Source organism: Cynocephalus volans, chromosome 15 (assembly GCF_027409185.1).
Source record: "Cynocephalus volans isolate mCynVol1 chromosome 15, mCynVol1.pri, whole genome shotgun sequence".
Classification (NCBI taxonomy): Eukaryota; Metazoa; Chordata; class Mammalia; order Dermoptera; family Cynocephalidae; genus Cynocephalus; species Cynocephalus volans.
Genome location: NC_084474.1, coordinates 49,511,179 through 49,528,432, shown reverse-complemented (window position 1 = coordinate 49,528,432; position 17,254 = coordinate 49,511,179). Strand labels below are relative to the sequence as shown.

General features: G+C 36.7%; 2 protein-coding genes across 2 annotated transcripts in view; both read left to right on the top strand.

The window, feature by feature from the left end:
* RAD54B (RAD54 homolog B) overlaps positions 1-14,839 on the top strand; it is an 89,011-nt gene extending 74,172 nt beyond the window's left edge. Inside the window, exons 11-14 of the mRNA XM_063080002.1 lie at positions 7,774-8,035; positions 9,518-9,584; positions 10,510-10,710; positions 14,622-14,839. Of these exons, the coding sequence (XP_062936072.1) occupies positions 7,774-8,035; positions 9,518-9,584; positions 10,510-10,710; positions 14,622-14,839 (748 nt within the window). The remainder of the gene's footprint in view (positions 1-7,773; positions 8,036-9,517; positions 9,585-10,509; positions 10,711-14,621) is intronic.
* LOC134364102 (glycerol kinase-like) lies at positions 3,975-5,636 on the top strand. The gene has a single exon (XM_063080028.1). It carries the CDS (start codon positions 3,975-3,977, stop codon positions 5,634-5,636), a length of 1,662 nt encoding a protein of 553 aa, XP_062936098.1.
* Positions 14,840-17,254: the final 2,415 nt, after the last annotated feature.

Below are 17,254 nucleotides of genomic sequence, written 5' to 3'. Positions count from 1 at the left end.
CCATACTGTTTTTTTATAGCGACTGCACCATTTTCATTCCCACCACAGTGCACAAAGGTTCCAATTTCTCCATGCCCTTGCTAACATTGTTTTTTTCTGTTTTTTTTTTTTTTTTTTTTATATTAGCCATCCTAATAGGGGTGAGGTAGTATCTTATTGTAGTTTTGACTTACATTTCCCTAATGACTAGTGATATTGAGCATCTTTCCATATGCTTATTGACCATTTTATGAGTATATTTATGTATTTTCTTTGGAGAAATGTCCTTTGCTCGTGTTTTAATTTGATTTTTTGTTGTTGTTGAGTAGTGGTCCCTTTTTTTAATATGACCAATTGGGTGCCAAGGCCAGGTTTTCTACGGCTGGGCTGTCCATGCACAAACATCCTCCTAAACCTTTAAAAATATGTAGCTGGCCAATTAGCTCAGTTGATTAGAGCACAGTGTTATGACACCAAGGTCAAAGGTTTGGATCTCCCCCCCCCAAAAAAGTAGCTAAAAGTTATTTACAGCGTTTGATTTCAGGCATAGTATTACTGTCTACACTTAAACTACTATGTTATCATTAATTTGAACCACATAGTTATATTTTAGGTCTATAGGCAGAACTCTTGTTAGCACATACAGTACTTTCATGCATACCAAAATAAATTAGAACTGGATGGAGGCATGTCTGAGAACTCCTGACTTGGCTAGTGAGTAGCCCTTTTATGGAATTTTTAAAAAGGATACCTCTCCCCTCCTGGTTGTTATGTTCGTGCCTAGGCTTCATCTCTTGGTGAGGAGAGTTCATACTGGATTTTATGGAACTTGCACTGGGTGCAGCTTGCTCTCTGCCATACATGGCAGCCTTGTCTACATATTTCAACTGCTTGGGCGTAGCCTGGTGGCCATAAAAATAATCTTGTTTCAAAATGGTATGTACTTGTGTTTGTGGGGGGGTAGTACTCTATACCTCTAAAAGGGGATTGTCCAAGACCGTCATCTATTCCATCAATCTACATTTAGCTATGTAAGAACTTGTTTGGGGAAAATATTATAGAGCACAATTTCCTTCTGTCCACTAAAAATTGTATCAGAAAACCATGTTTAGGTAATGCTGTTCATTCCCATAATAGAATAGAAAAAGGAAGGAAAAAAATGAGCAAGCTAGCTATTTTTTCAGCAGCCCTTGTGTAAGTTCATCTCATTTTGGTTTCATCGCCTTTTTACAATTATTCCCGAGAATATAATATGTGCCCATATTGAAATATGAGTATAGGAATTGTGGTAAACTGCTAAAGTGATCTTCTGTTCTCCCCGTCCCTGTATCCTCCATGTTTTCAGCCATCTTCCATGTTTCTTTGCTGGGTAACTTCAGTTATCTCTCACTCTGACTCAGCCATGTGACTTGCATTGGCTCATGGGATGTTGGCAAATGTGGCAAATGTGGCATAAGAGGAGGCTAAAAAATCTTGTGCAGTAGGGCTTGTCCTCCCTTGTGGTCCCTGGAACCTTTCTTCTACCATGTAAATAAGTCTGCTAGAGGGTGATAGACCTTGTGGAACAGAGATAAACCTTCCCAGCTGAGGCCCCAACTGGATGAGCCAGACCCCTGGCATCTGACTTCAAGATGGTTGTTAGCTCAGCCAAGACCAGCAGAGGAACCTCCTACCTGAGCCCAGCCCAAGTTGCCAACGTACAGAACTGTGAGCTAAATATAACATAAATGGTTGTTTTAAGCTACTGAAATTTGGGGTGGTTTTTTATATAGCAAATGGTAACTAATACAAGAACACAAATATAAATTATTATTGGATTGTCTTTACCTTGCTAACATAAATAACTGAGAAAATAACTTATAAGTTGCCTTACTTAAAAAATTTCTAATGCTAATAATTATTTCACTAGCCATAAAATTAATCAGCCCAGAATGAGGGTCTAAGGTTTTCTTAGGCCTTTTCTGGGCATGTGCCAATTCCTTTGTATATATGGTTGCTTTTAAATATCTTTATCTCTGTAAGAGTCGTCTTCTTGGGACATTAGCTGTTCTCAATTAGTAATTTCTTACCCCAGAAGTCTGTGGTTTTCACAAACCATGCCTGCTACTTTTGCAGCTTCCCTTAGCCTGAGATCTCAGCCACTTTTGGTCCTTTGAATCCAAATTAGGTGTCACAGAGACCCTCAGGCACCCTGTAGACAGGCTAGAATGTTGCAAATTCAGTCTATTCTGCTGTCTCCAGTTCACAGAAGAGAACTGGGGACTGAGCTGCCACATCCCAAAGCATCCCCCAAAACTTGCAGCACAGAGGAGGAAGGGGTGGAACAAGGACAAGTAAAAATAGTATGAAATTTCCTACTTTTTAAAATGTGGCTTTTTCCTAATTGGGTGTTAGCTTGGTTGCTGTGGATCTTTGACTGGTTTCCAGAGCTTGCTTGGTAAAGTTATTTTAGTCAGTTCCCAGTCGTTATTTAATGTTTCCATGGGAAAAGAGGAGCTGGAGCTTCCTACTCCATCATCTTGCTGACATCACTTCTCTAGTCCATTTTTTACATTATCCAATGACTTATGGTTCATGAGAATTTAGTGCTCTTATGTCCTCCCTTCACCTTCTGTCTTTCCAGTTATGTTATAACTTTTGGTTAAATTAAGATTTAATTTAATATTTATGTTATTGCAACTAAATTGTTGTTCATTGCTAAGCTGGATGGTTTACCATGATTACATTTCCTTTATTGAATAACTGCTCCCCGGCCCCCTGTCAGCTGTTAATTGCTTTTTACACCCTCCTCCCATCTGCTTTGTTCTTTGTAGCTGTCTCAAAGTCATATACCCTTCAGTAGCTTTTCAGTAGTTTCCCTATTAGGCTCTAAGTTCTTTTGTATTTTCTTTGTCTTCTTTCTGAGTCCTCTGCTCTCCTGCTACAATTTAAACTGGTTGTTCTCCAGTCTTGCTACATAACTGTTCTTTAGCCATCACCTATAAATTCCTTTTTCTTCTCTCCTGTGTTAGATCTTCACATTTTGCTAGTTTCACGTTTTTCTGGAGCACATCCTGCAGTAGTTTTCTAAGAAAGAGAAGATGGGAGAGAAATCTTTTTAATTTTTTTGCATATCTGAAACGGTCTTTATTCTACCGTAGCACTGACAACTTGCCTGGTTATAAAATTCTAAATTGAAATAGTATTCTTTTAGAATTCTGAAGGCATTGCTTTACATTTCTTCTTGCTTTTAGAGTTACTTTTAAGAAGTCTGATGCTTTTCAGATTTCCATCCCTTTGAACAAGCCTGTTTTTTCTTCATGAAAACTTTAGCAACTTTTCTTCATTCCTCATACTTCGAGTTATAATCCTAATGTGCTTTGATATGAGTCATTGATTCATTGAGCCAGGAACTTTTTAGTAGGTCCTTTTAATCTGAAAACTCTATGTCTGGGAAATATTCTCTTCATTTCTATTAAAACAATTTCCTTTGTTTTCTTTGGAATTTCTGTCAAATATTGAACGTCATGAATTGATTCTCTAATTCTTTTATTTTTTCTCTCATATTGGTCATCACTTTTTAGTGTTTCTCCTGACAACTCTTATTATCTTCCAACTATCATGGTAAATTTCGAAGATATTTTTCTTTCTTTCTTTTTTATTTTTTTGGTTGTTGGCCAGTAGGGGATCCAAACTTTTGACTTTGGTGTTTTTAACACCGTGCTCTAACCAACTGAACTAACTGGACAGCCCTAAGATATTTTTCTTATTCTTGATTGTTCTTCTTTTTAAAATTGCATTCTATTCTTGTGAATGCTATCTCTTATTTGAGGATATTAATTATTTTCTTAAAGTTGTTTTCTGTTTCTTCTATTGCTTTGTTTTATTAAGAGTGTGGTGATGTGTTGAGCGGGCGCGCGCTGCCTGGCCCTCCAGACTTTCCGTCAGCCCCTCCCCCGCCCACCGCTGTCACCCGGGAAACCGGCCGCGATCGCCGCAGATCTGAAGCCCGTTTCATGGCAGCCACGAAGAAAGCAGTTTTGGGGCCACTGGTGGGGGCAGTGGACCAGGGAACCAGCTCGACGCGCTTTTTGGTTTTCAATTCAAAAACAGCTGAACTACTTAGTCATCATCAAGTAGAAATAAAACAGAAGTTTCCAAGAGAAGGATGGGTGGAACAAGACCCTAAGGAAATTCTGCTGTCTGTCTATGAGTGTATAGAGAAAACGTGTGAGAAACTTGGACTGCTCGATATTGATATTTCCAACATAAAAGCTATTGGTGTGAGCAACCAGAGGGAAACCACTGTAGTCTGGGACAAGTTAACCGGAGAGCCTCTCTACAGTGCAGTGGTGTGGCTTGATCTGAGAACCCAGTCTACCGTTGAGACTCTTAGTAAACGAATTCCAGGAAACAATAACTTTGTCAAGTCCAAGACAGGCCTTCCGCTTAGCACTTACTTCAGTGCAGTGAAACTTCGTTGGCTCCTTGACAATGTGAGAAAAGTTCAAAAGGCTGTTGAAGAAAATAGAGCTCTTTTTGGGACCATTGATTCATGGCTTATTTGGAGTTTGACAGGAGGAGTCAATGGAGGTGTCCACTGTACGGATGTAACAAATGCAAGCAGGACGATGCTTTTCAATATTCATTCTTTGGAATGGGATAAAGAACTCTGTGAATTTTTTGAGATTCCTATGGGAATTCTTCCAAATGTTCGGAGTTCTTCTGAGATCTATGGCCTAATGAAAACTGGGGCCTTGGAAGGTGTGCCAATATCTGGGTGTTTGGGAGACCAGTCTGCTGCATTGGTGGGACAAATGTGTTTCCAGGATGGACAAGCCAAAAACACGTATGGAACAGGATGTTTTCTACTGTGTAATACAGGCCATAAGTGTGTATTTTCTGAACATGGCCTTCTAACAACAGTGGCTTACAAACTTGGCAGAGACAAACCAGTCTATTATGCGTTGGAAGGTTCTGTAGCTATAGCTGGTGCTGTTGTTCACTGGCTAAGAGACAATCTTGGAATTATAAAGACCTCAGAGGAAATTGAAAAACTTGCCAAAGAAGTAGGTACTTCTTATGGCTGCTACTTCGTCCCAGCATTTTCAGGGCTATATGCACCTTATTGGGAGCCCAGTGCAAGAGGGATAATCTGTGGACTCACTCAGTTCACCAATAAATGCCACGTTGCTTTCGCTGCATTAGAAGCTGTTTGTTTCCAAACCCGAGAGATTTTGGAAGCCATGAATCGTGATTGTGGAATTCCACTCAGTCATTTGCAGGTAGATGGAGGAATGACCAACAACAAAATTCTTATGCAGCTACAAGCAGACATTCTGTATATTCCAGTAGTGAAGACCTCCATGCCGGAAACAACTGCACTGGGCGCTGCGATGGCAGCTGGTGCTGCAGAAGGGGTCTGCGTGTGGAGTCTTGAGCCTGAAGACTTGTCAGCTGTCACCGTGGAGCGCTTCGAACCTCAGATCAACGCAGAGGAAAGTGAAATTCGTTATTCTACATGGAAGAAAGCTGTGATGAAGTCAATGGGTTGGGTTACATCTCAGTCTCCAGAAAGTGGTGACCCTAGTATCTTCTGTAGTCTGCCCTTGGGCTTTTTTATAGTGAGTAGCATGGTCATCTTAATTGGAGCAAGGTATATCTCAGGTATCCCATAAGTAATACCAACTCATGGATTCCCAAGATGTGAACTTTTTACTAAGGATTCCAGCAATTCTATCTCAATGTGATGACACTACTCATAGACACTGGTTTTATTTATAAGCCACTTGCTGCACGACTCTCCAAATAGACCTGTGACTTGAAATAAAGAAAATACAGCAAAAAGAATGCTATAAAAATGTTTGGTGTGTTTTTTTAACATTGATAATTAAGGTTGGGCTGGCCACTTTTGGGGCTGATCCCTACATTGCCATAACATTCTGCCCCATTCCCTCTAAGATCTAGGAGGAATTCAGATCCTGTCCATTGGAATCTTCCATCAAACATTCAAATGCTAGTGAGTCAGGAATTTGATTCTCTGTACACACGATTAAGGGGTTATTACTAACCTGCTAAAAATGAGAGACTTTTTGTTTGTTTTTAACAGACCCCCAGAAGTCTTCCTTGCTACATATTAGAATTCCACAACATTTTCACTGAATGTTTAAATAGAAACCTCAACTAAATTATTAAAATGGAAGTGGGGCTGGCTGGGTAGCTCAGTTGGTTAGAGCATAGTGTTGATAAAACAAAGGTCAAGGGTTTGGATCCCATATCAAACAGCTGCCAAAAAAAGAAAAAACATAATTAGAATGGCAATGTAGTACTCTTCATAGCTTTGATATTTTTCTGAAAATTATTTGCCCAAACTGAAATTCTTCGGACATTTTACATGGTCTCACTAATTATAATGACTTCCTTTCTTATAGGGAAGGATACTTTTCCCCTCCATCTCTCCATTTTGTATTTTTTTACTTTGTATGTATAATGGACATGCCTACATATTTGATATACTGAGGCAGCCCATTTATAAATTAAGAGCACATTGTATTCCGTAGGTTATAACAGGGCTGGTCTTAAGTGGACTACTGTGTATATAAATATTTGGGGGAAAACAGCTGTATATACATTTTGGGGCAATGGTTATGCATATTATTTACCAGGAGAATTTTTTCTTAAAAAGCCAACATTTAAAATTTAAGTATATGTTCTATGTCAATAAAAGAAAATGTATTTTATTGTGACTTCAACTATATTTCTTATCGCTTTCCTTTTAATTATCTTAGCTGGATATATGCTTAAAAAAAAAAAGAAAAAACCTGTGGAATACTACAGTAAATATTGTTTTCAAACACAATCACTAGTCCAAATAAAGTTGTTTTTTCTTTGAAAAAAAAGTGTGGTAGAAAAACGTTAATTGAACACTGCTGACTGGTGGCCATTATTGGGTAATCATGCAACAGGCTGGCTTTTTTATTTGGGGACTGCCTGTTTGTGGTTTTTTTCTCTGGGGTCATTCAAGTCTTTCTGTAGGTGAATCTTTCAATAATATCCTCCTTGGGCTGGGATGTGAGAAGGGTGACTGGCAGCTGGTGTTCTGGGGGTTGTCAGGAAAAGGGGACTGAGGTCTTACCATCCAATATCCAGACTTTGCATTTTGATTTGTTACCATATCCTGCCTTCCACAGTCCCCTGGTCTATGTTTCTTTGGTTTACTTTCTTCAGAGAATAAACATTCTATTTGAGAAAAAAAAGAAAAGTCAACTGGTCAAACGGTGGACACCTGGGTTCTATTTACCAATGCTGTTCTAATAAGCTCCAGTCTAAACTACTTCCTTCTGAGGTGCCTTAGCAAGATTCTTTGGTGTGAATGAACTTGCTCTTGTTTCTTATTAGAATCCCTTTTTGTGCACTTAGCTTTCACCTTCTCTGTATTCCTAAGCATGTCACTGCTTCACTATTCTCTTTTTATTTTCGTATATAAATGTCTCCTTGTTTTGTCAAAGACAGAGTTTGTACTTTTGTTCATTTTTTTATATTTCGGTCACTCACCTCTTTTTAGTGTGACTTCAGAGGGATGAAGAAGGCAGAAAGTTCTTTACTTTCTTAAAATTTTACTATCTTAAAATTGGAAGTTTAGATATTGACTTTACAATTGAATGTGAAGGATTACCTGTGTTTTAATTGCACAATGTTATTGTTGCATGTTCTATAAATATCAGTGAAAATATTATTGTGGTATTTACCTTCAACTAAAAAAATCTAATACTGTCTTTAAATTGTATGTAATAAATCCTTCTTTTTGATTGACAGAGTGGTGTTGGTATCCAACTATACACAAACCTTGAATATTTTACAAGAAGTTTGCAAGCATTATGGATATGCTTATACAAGACTTGATGGACAAACACCAGTCTCTCAAAGGCAGCAAATTGTTGATGGCTTCAATAGTAAATACTCTTCTGATTTTATTTTTTTGTTAAGTTCAAAAGCTGGTGGTATGGGACTCAACCTAATTGGAGGATCTCACTTAATTCTGTATGACATTGATTGGAATCCAGCCACTGATATCCAGGTAGGAATATTTATGCATTAAATAGATGTTACTGAATGCCTGGGGATACAAAGATGGTGATAATGTATAATAACTGCTGCATATGGAGCCCTTATTTTGTATCAGGCACTCAGCTAAGTGCATTCCATCTATTTAATCTTCACAACAACCCTGCAATTATGCATATTAGTAGTTCTGTTTTACAGATGAAGATATGGTAGCTCGCTCTAGGTCCCACAGGTTGTTAGAGGCAGAGCCAGATTTCAAACCCCAACTTGCATGTCTCCAACTCTAATTCACTTTACAGTTAGTTGGGCCTTCATGACCATCAGGGAAGGCAATAAAGTGTTATGGATCAGTGTTTGTGCAGGCTACAGTCAGGGTATGAAATTAACTTATTTAGGAAAATATTTGTGAATAAGCCTTTGGTATGCTTAAGAGTACAGTCCATTTTCATGTATTTTGAGATTTCTACCTATAGATTTGCACCCCATTTGGTCTCTGCATTTAGGGGGGATCTCAAGACAATCCTCAGGTTTAATAATTCACTAGAAAGGCTCACAGACTGAGAAAAGCAGCTATACTCACAGTTACATTATATTATAGTAAAGGGAACTAAAATCAGCAAAGGAAAAAGATACATAGGGCAGAGTCCAGGAGAGACCAGGCACAAGCTTCTGGCTGTCCTCTCCCAGTGCACTTTTATGGACAGCATTAAATTCTCCCTGTACTAGTGAGTGACAGTGCATATGGAGTTTTGTTAACCAGGGAAATTCACCCAAGCCTTTGTGTCTATAGTTTTTGTTGGGAGTCATGTGGTTATGGAGTACCTATGTGACCGACCTCAGTTATTCAGTCTCCAGCCACTCCAGAGGTGAAACTGATACCACATGTCCTAAGGCTCCCACCTGTATCACATTGTTAGCATAAACTATCTTGTTGTAGCCAAGGCCTTACGTGATAAAGACAGTCTTTTCAGGTAGGGTATCCCAAAGGCTTAGAGATTATGTTTTAGGAGCTGGTTGAAGGCCACATTTTTTTTGGAATATGTAGTTTGAACATCAGTGCTGTACTGCACAGTGAATCCTTAAACCACAGGGTTCTACCTGGAACCTGAGCTGACTGCAAATATTATAGGGACTTCTCAGGGGTGAATCATTAGGTACTTGGACTAGGAATGAACCTTTCATGCCCATGCTGCACTTGGTTCTTTGCATTCTGTTCAAACTTGCTGTGCCATTCTTTGATGAAGATATACCCTCTCACTGGTGTTTGATACCCTGCAGTTGTTTTATAGTACCACAGTGAGTGTTCAACCATTCCTTTCTTTATCCCAGGAAAAACATGAAGTGGGGAATGCTTGGGCATGTCTGGGCTTTGTTTTTTGAAATTATAAGTAAAATCTAGAATTCCTAATCTTAAAACATATTCCTGCAAATTGGTTATGTGGAAAGGGCCATCAGTTTCTACTGTACTCTCAGCATTCTCATTTATTTTCTATAGGCAATGTCTAGAGTATGGAGAGATGGTCAGAAACATCCCGTCCATATTTACAGACTTCTTACCACAGGTAATAACCTTTCAGTGTGCCAAAAAATATATACCCTTTGAATAATTAAAAAAAATTTTTTTTGTTAGTCCGTGCTTCAATGTCAGGAATATACTGTTATTTTGTTAACTAGTGTGCTAAACATGTTTTACCCTACAAAAATAATAGACATAAAGATCTGAGGGAAATCTTTTTTTTTTTTTTTTTTTTTAAGTTTTTAAAAACCACACATTTTTATTTTTTATTTTTTATTTTTTGATGGCTGCCAGCAGGGGTTTCCAAACCTCTGACCTTGGTGTTATAACATCGGGCTCTAACCAACTGAACTAACTGGCAAGCCCTAAAACCACACATTTGAAGAATTTAAAACATGCTACTCAATAAAACTCATATGCCAAAGAGGAGATCATAAACATTTTAAATACTTAGAACAAAACAGTAATGTATCTGTTACATAGCAAGACTTGAGGGTTGTCACTAAGGTAATAATAAGCAGAAATTTAAAGCTTTATATATGTATACTTTTAGGTTGAACCATATGGAAGAGCAAATATTTGACCTAAGGGTGAAGAATAAAGTCTGAACATCATGAATTAAATGTCCAATTTTTTAAAAAAAGCTTAAAAGAACATTACAATAAACCCACAGAAAGCAGAAGAAAAGAAATAAAGATAAACACAACAATTAATGAACAAAAAATAAAGACAAAAAAGTGAAAAAAATCAAACAAAACAAAAATCAAAGAAAAAATGTAATTCTTTGAAAAAGCAGCAAACCACTGGTAGACTGACAAAAAAAGAAGAGAAAGCACAAATATAAATGATATTATGAATTAAAAGATAACATAATACTTTAAAATATTATTTTCTAAATTTTAATACTTATGTAAATGGATAAATTCCTTTGCAACTAACTGAGGGAAATCTAATGAATGTTTTCTCTTCAGGTACAATAGAGGAAAAGATCTATCAAAGGCAGATCAGTAAGCAAGGTCTTTCTGGGGCAGTTATAGACCTAAACAAGACATCTGAACATATTCAGTTTTCAGTAGAGGAACTTAAGAATTTGTTCACGTTACATGAAAGTTCACATTGTGTTACTCATGACCTGCTTGACTGTGAGTGTATAGGAGAAAAAGACATTACAGGTTAGTTGTATTTTAATTCTGTTACAATCACAAAATTACTTTGTCTCTCTTTTGCAGTTGAAAATATTTTTAAAATATCTAAAACATTTACTATCTGCATATGTTAGTTTTCTTTTTTTCTCAGGTCATAGGGTAATTGCAAGATGGATGTTTGAGAAGATATTCAGTAGAACCTTATTCTCTCAGTTTAGCTTCTTATTTCTGAATCAGTTTTGAAAAATTTAACTTTCAAATCCTGGTATAAGAGCTTCAGTTAGAAAAATGTTTTTAATCCTTATTTCTATTTTATAGAAAACATATACTTGACAGAACAGTCTTGCTGTTTGTTTATTGTATAGAACTTACTCATAATGGAGTTATACTTTCTGAGGCACTTATTGTGGACCACCATACTTGTCAGTACTTGATGAACTGCTAGTGCTGCTTAAGTAAAGCTGAAAATGTCAGCTCTCCAGAATTAGACGTCATTCAAAAAGGAACTAGATCAGCAGTAGGACTTTAGCAAGCAACGTCCAGTGGTTGAAAGTCACTTGATAAATTGTTTTGATATAGGTTTAAACTAATATTAACTCAAAATGTTTTAGAGAGTTAAATATAAGACCTGAAACTATAAAACGCCTAAAAGAAAACATAGGGGAAACTTTTAGTAAGTAGGACTGGGCAAAGACTTGATGAATATGACCCCAAAAGCATAGGCAACAAAAGGAAAAAATATACAAATGAGATTATATCAAACTAAAAAGCTTCTGCACAGCAACGGAAAAAATTGACAGGTCCAAAAGATAATCTACAGAGTGGGAGAAAAGATTTGCAAACTATGCATCTGACAAAAGATTAATACCTAGAATATACAAGGAACTCAAACCACTCAACAGTAAAAAAACAAATAACCCAATTAAAAAATGGGCAAAGGAGCAGAATAGGCATTTCTCAAAGGAAGATGTGTAAGTGGCCAACAGGTACATGAAAAAATGCATGACATCCCTCAGCATCAGGGAAATGCAAATCAAAACCACACTGAGATATCATCTCACCCCAGTTAGACTGGTTATTATCAAAAAGAGAATAACAAGTGCTGGTGAGAATGCAGACAAAGGGGAACCCTCCTACACTGTTGGTGGGACTGTAAATTGGTACAGCCATAATGAAAAACTGGAGTTTCCTTAGACAACTACAGATACAACTGCCATACAAGTCAGCAATTCCACTGCTGGATATATACCCAAAGGAATGGAAATCATCATGTTGAAGGGATACCTGTACCCCCATGTTTATTGCAACTCTATTTACAATAGCTGAGAGTTGGAACCAACCTGAATGTCCATTGTTGAATGACTAGATAAGAAAAATGTGGTATGTATACACAATGGAATACTACGCAGCCATAAAAAAGAATGGAATACTGCCATTTGCAGCAATGTGGATGAACTTAGAGAAAATCATGTTAAGTGAAATAAGTCAGGCCCAGAAAGGGAAATACTGAATGTTCTTACTCATAAGTGGGAGCTAAAAAATAAGTAAATTTTAAAAAAGAGAAAGATACAACAATCACAATAATATGTTGAACTTTTAAAAGGAAAGAACAGAACTAAGGTTACCAGGAAGAGGAGGGGGGGTAAGGAAAGAATTGGTAAAGGGCCACGAAAAATGATTACATTGTGTAATGCTGAATATACTAATTCTGATTTGAGCATCACGTATTGCACACAGGTATTAAATATTCAACTGTACCGCATAGATATATACAATCAATTGTTACAATAAAAAATAAATTAAAAAGAAGAGGTTTAAGAAGTTAGACTATGAGACTGACATGCAAATTATATAAACATATAAAAAATATATTTTATACATATATTTATATAAATTTTATGTATTATATAATTTATATTACATTGTTGTATGATATAACAAATATATAAGTATTATATGTTAGGTATACTATAAAATATATATTAAATTTTTAATTTTTTAATTTTTAATTTTAATTTTTTTATTGAAATAATTTATTATGCATGTTTGTGGGGTACAGAACTGACTATCAATACTTATGTATAATATGTGATGATTACATCAGGTATTCATCATAATAAAACATAATCATTCTTTGTGTCCTTTAGCCAATTTCTTGCTAACTTCCTCCCCTCCCCCTTTCCCACCTCTAGTAACCACAGTTCTGTTTTCTCCTTCTGAAATTTCAACATATTATTGTGATTATTCTTCCTTCCTTCCCTCCCTTCCCTCCCTTCCCTCCCTTCTCTTCCTTCCCTTCCTTCCTTTGTTTCTTTCCTCCCACTTATGAGTAAAGACATGTGTATTTCTCTCTCAGTGCCTAGCTTATTTCACTTAACATAATTTTCTCCAAGCTTATACAAATTGCTGCAAAGGTTAGAATTTCATTCTTTTTATGGCTGAGTAGTATTTCATTGTGTATATATACCATATTTTCCTTATCAGTCATCCATCAATGGACATTTAGGTTTCTATCCTGCCAACTATTGTATTTATTTGAAATTTTCCATAATTAAAAGATTTAAAAAAAAATTTTCAATAGCTTCCTAGTGCTCTTAGGATAAATACTAAAACCTTTTAAGTGGTAAGTTAGCCAAGGTATGCTAAGTGATATAACAGGAAAGTAAAAAAACACAGTGGCGTACCACAATAGAAATATTTCTCACTCACAAAACAGGTCACTATGGGCGTTTAGTGGACAGCCTTACATGAAGTTATTTAGTGATTCAAGCTTCTTCCACTTGGGCTTTAACATCCCCTTGGGATTCCCTGAATCTGCCAGCCAGCAGTGCGAAGAGAAAAAGTAGAAAGGTGTGCGGTAAGGAGGATTTTTTATAGGCCAGACCTGGAAGTGACTTAGCCATATTCCATAGGCCAGACTCAGTGGCTACATCTAACTTTTAAGGGAGGCTGAGAAATGCAGCTAAGTGCCCTGGAGGAGAGAGAAATGAATTTAGTGAATAACTGTTGGCCTTTGACATTCATGTTTTATGTAATCCTGCCCTTTAATAGTTGCTTCACTTTGCATTAGTCAACTTCTCCTCTTGTATTATTCTTTGCCTTTGCTGTCTAGGCTCTAATTATATTAGGTGCCTAATAATTCCTCAACTATGCCCATGTCCGTTCTGTTTCACAGCCTTTGTATGTACTTGTCCTGGAATGCTTTGCCTCTCTTCCCCATCTAGTTTCTGCCTCCTCATCTTTCAGATCTGCATAGAACATTTTTTCAGGGAGCCCTTCACTTACCTTCTAGACCAGGTCATCTTCTCTTGTCATATGTGCTCATAGTCCCTTGTATCTTTCCTTTATATCCTTACCTATGTTTGTAATACAGCTCCACAGTCCCTTAGCTTTAATTCTGAAATTTAGAAAGCTCAGGAGTTTTTTTTTCTCATAAATTTGCAACAAAATTATTTGGTGGCAAAGCCTTACCTAAGTTGATTTGATTTTGTGAATAGTCTTTATTTAGCCCACTTCATAAGATTATTTATATAACTTGCTGCAGAATATTAGTGAGTTTGATTATGAGCTGACCCAGATTGTTCTAATTATATTCTGAATTTGGAAACTTATCTGGACCCACAGGCTTTAGATAAGGGATTGTGGACCTGTAATATATTTCTTTGGATTATTTGTTTTATGTATGTTTCTCCCACTAGAGTTTTATAAGGTCCTTGAAGTCAGAGACCATGTCTTTGTCTACCATTTTTGTCCCCATTGCTTAAATCAGCACATAGTAAACAATTTATATTTACAGGAAGAATGAATGAATTTGTTTTAACTTGAATTATGGTGATCAAATGTAATAAGTCTTATAAACTCATTGTCATAAGACAAAGTGTTGATATATAGTAGGATATTGAATTGGTCTAACAATTTTCTTGTTTTATTTATTTCAGATGATTCATTGGAAAAATTTGGTATCTCTAGACATTGTCAGCTTGGTCTACATCACCAGAAATCTAACTCCCTGAAACCTCTTTCTATGTCACAGCTGAAGCAATGGAAACATTTTTCTGGAGATCATTTAAATCTTACAGATCCTTTTCTTGAAGGAATAAGAGAAAATGTGTCATTCTTTTTTCAGAATATAACGAATCAAGCTATTGCCATATAATGAAAGATTACTTCATGACATTCCCTTTCACCCTCTTTAAAAATTAATGTATTAAGTGTAATTTTTGAAAATTAATAGAATTATTTAAATTATAACAACATATTGTTACAAAATGTTTAATAGTTTTGATACAGTAGTCAAAATTATTTGAGTAGGCTTTTTGGTATATATTCTTAAATGTCAAAAATGAAACATTAAAGATATGCTTCCATCATATTTTTTATTAGTAATTCTGTGATTAATACAGTTTTATTAAGTATCTACTGAAGAATTTTCATAAGAAATGTAAGAAGGTAAGATATTTAGTCTCTGTCTTTAGGAAATTGAATGTGATTAGGAATATTAGACGTAGATATATGGGACAACTGAAAAACTTGGTAAGTTTAAACTATAGCTCAAGGGAGAAAGAGAATGAGAGGCTAGGATTGCAAACCCTGGAGATGCTGAGTGTAATAGTGGTGGCAGGTCAGTCTGAGTGAGAATAGTCAGTAGCTTGGGGCAGAAGAGGAAGGACTTTGGGAAACTTCAGAGCACTAGTTCCTAGTCTGGGTCCTCAGACTCATGGGGGACTGACATGCAGTCTATAAAGCCATGCCCATAAGACATTGTACACTGAATCAAGGTTCAGTTACCATCACTTGAGAGTTGTCTGGATTAATTTTTGACATTAGAAAGAGTTTTAATGCACAAAACAAGCTGCAAAGAGAAAGGAGCTACTTGTTTAATCTCCAGTTGGGGCTTCTGTAATCAGCTTTTGTTTCCATTTAGGAAAATTTCCTTTAGACTGAATGTTATCTTGTGTTGAATAAAGACTCAATTTTGTGTCACCAAATATGAGTTCTTTATATTTGTATTGCCATACCTGGGCAGTTGTACATCTAGGATTCATAAACAGACAGTTTGGGATCAAATTTGTCAGAAAGTAGGCAACTAATAATAGGTAAAAATGGTGTTTCTTGGCTCCGTGTATAGGCTCCATGTATGAGGCTTTACATAAAACTTCCTTCAGCATCTATCTTGCATCATATTATTCTTAGGCAAAAAACCTTAAAAGAAAAAAAAAAAGGGACAGGCAGTTTTGTTGTCTATCTTAACTGTAGTGGATACTAGGGTGTGTTGTTCAAATTGCCCCCTTCAGGACTAAGGTGCTTGTCTCCCCAGCTGTCAGAAGTGTATGCTGCCCACTCATAGCCAAATCTCTCCTAGGAATATTCCTCAGCTGAGAGGAGCTGTCTCACCCAAGGTTATGCTTCTCCCCAAGTTGGCTGGCATCCAGTGATGTGTCAGTGAAGGGCAGAATGGCCTAGTACCCTTACTTCAATTCAGGCCAACTCTAAAGGACCGTTCTAGCTCCATAGGTCCTCACACGAGGCCTTTGTTGCAACTTCATTGCAATTCAGCTTCTCCCTCTGTCCAGTCCTGCTTCCTTTGTTTTCACAGATATTGTTCCTCAGAGCACCTCCCAACAAACCCCCTTCATGCAAATCTGCTTCAGTCTGTTTTCTAGGAAACCTGATCCAAGACATTATCCATAAAGGTATCACTGAAGAAAAGTATTTTAATTATTAAAGGTGATGGCATACAATAGTAAATACTTGTTGGCAGAATAACCGTTTAATGGAATGAACTGATAATGTGACACTAAAAAAAATATGATGTTTGCTTTATGCTACTGCTTGTATTCCCCCGAAATTCATAAATTGAAATCCTAATCCCCAATGTGATGGTATTAGGAGGTAGGGCCTTGGTTGGTAATTAGGTCATTAGGGTGAAGTCCTCATGAATAGGTTTAGTGCTCTTCTAAGAAGAGATATGAGGGTTTGCTTGCTTCCTCCGCTCCCTGCTCTCTGCCATGTGAGGCGATGGCCATCTGTAAATTAGGAAGAGTGCCCTCACCAGATACTGGCTCTGCTGGCACCTTGGTCTTGGAATCCCTAGCCTCTAGAACTGTGAGAAATAAGTTTCTTTTGCTTAAGTTATCCAGTGTCAGATACTCTGTTACAGCAGCCTGAACTAAGACAAACACATTTTAAAAATAGGCTCTGCCCAGAAGAATTACCACTTGTTCTAATTTTTTTTTGGAAAAACAAACTTTTATTTTGGGATAATTTTAGATTTACTGAACATACTAATTCTTAACGTCTGCTTGGCATGTATTTATTCAAGGCATTAAGGAGCCATACTTGAAAGAGAATTCCTTAAATTTTTTTTTATTATAAAATATACATAGCCTAAAATTTGTCATTTTAACCATCTTTAAGTGTTCCCTGGACTGTGGACTTTTCAGTCTCCAAAACTGTAAGCAATAAATTTCCTTTTACTAATTATTTAGTTCCAAGTATTTTGTTATAAGCAACAGAAATGGTCTAATACAGAAAATTGGTACTAGAAAAGTGGGGTGCTGCTTATAACAAA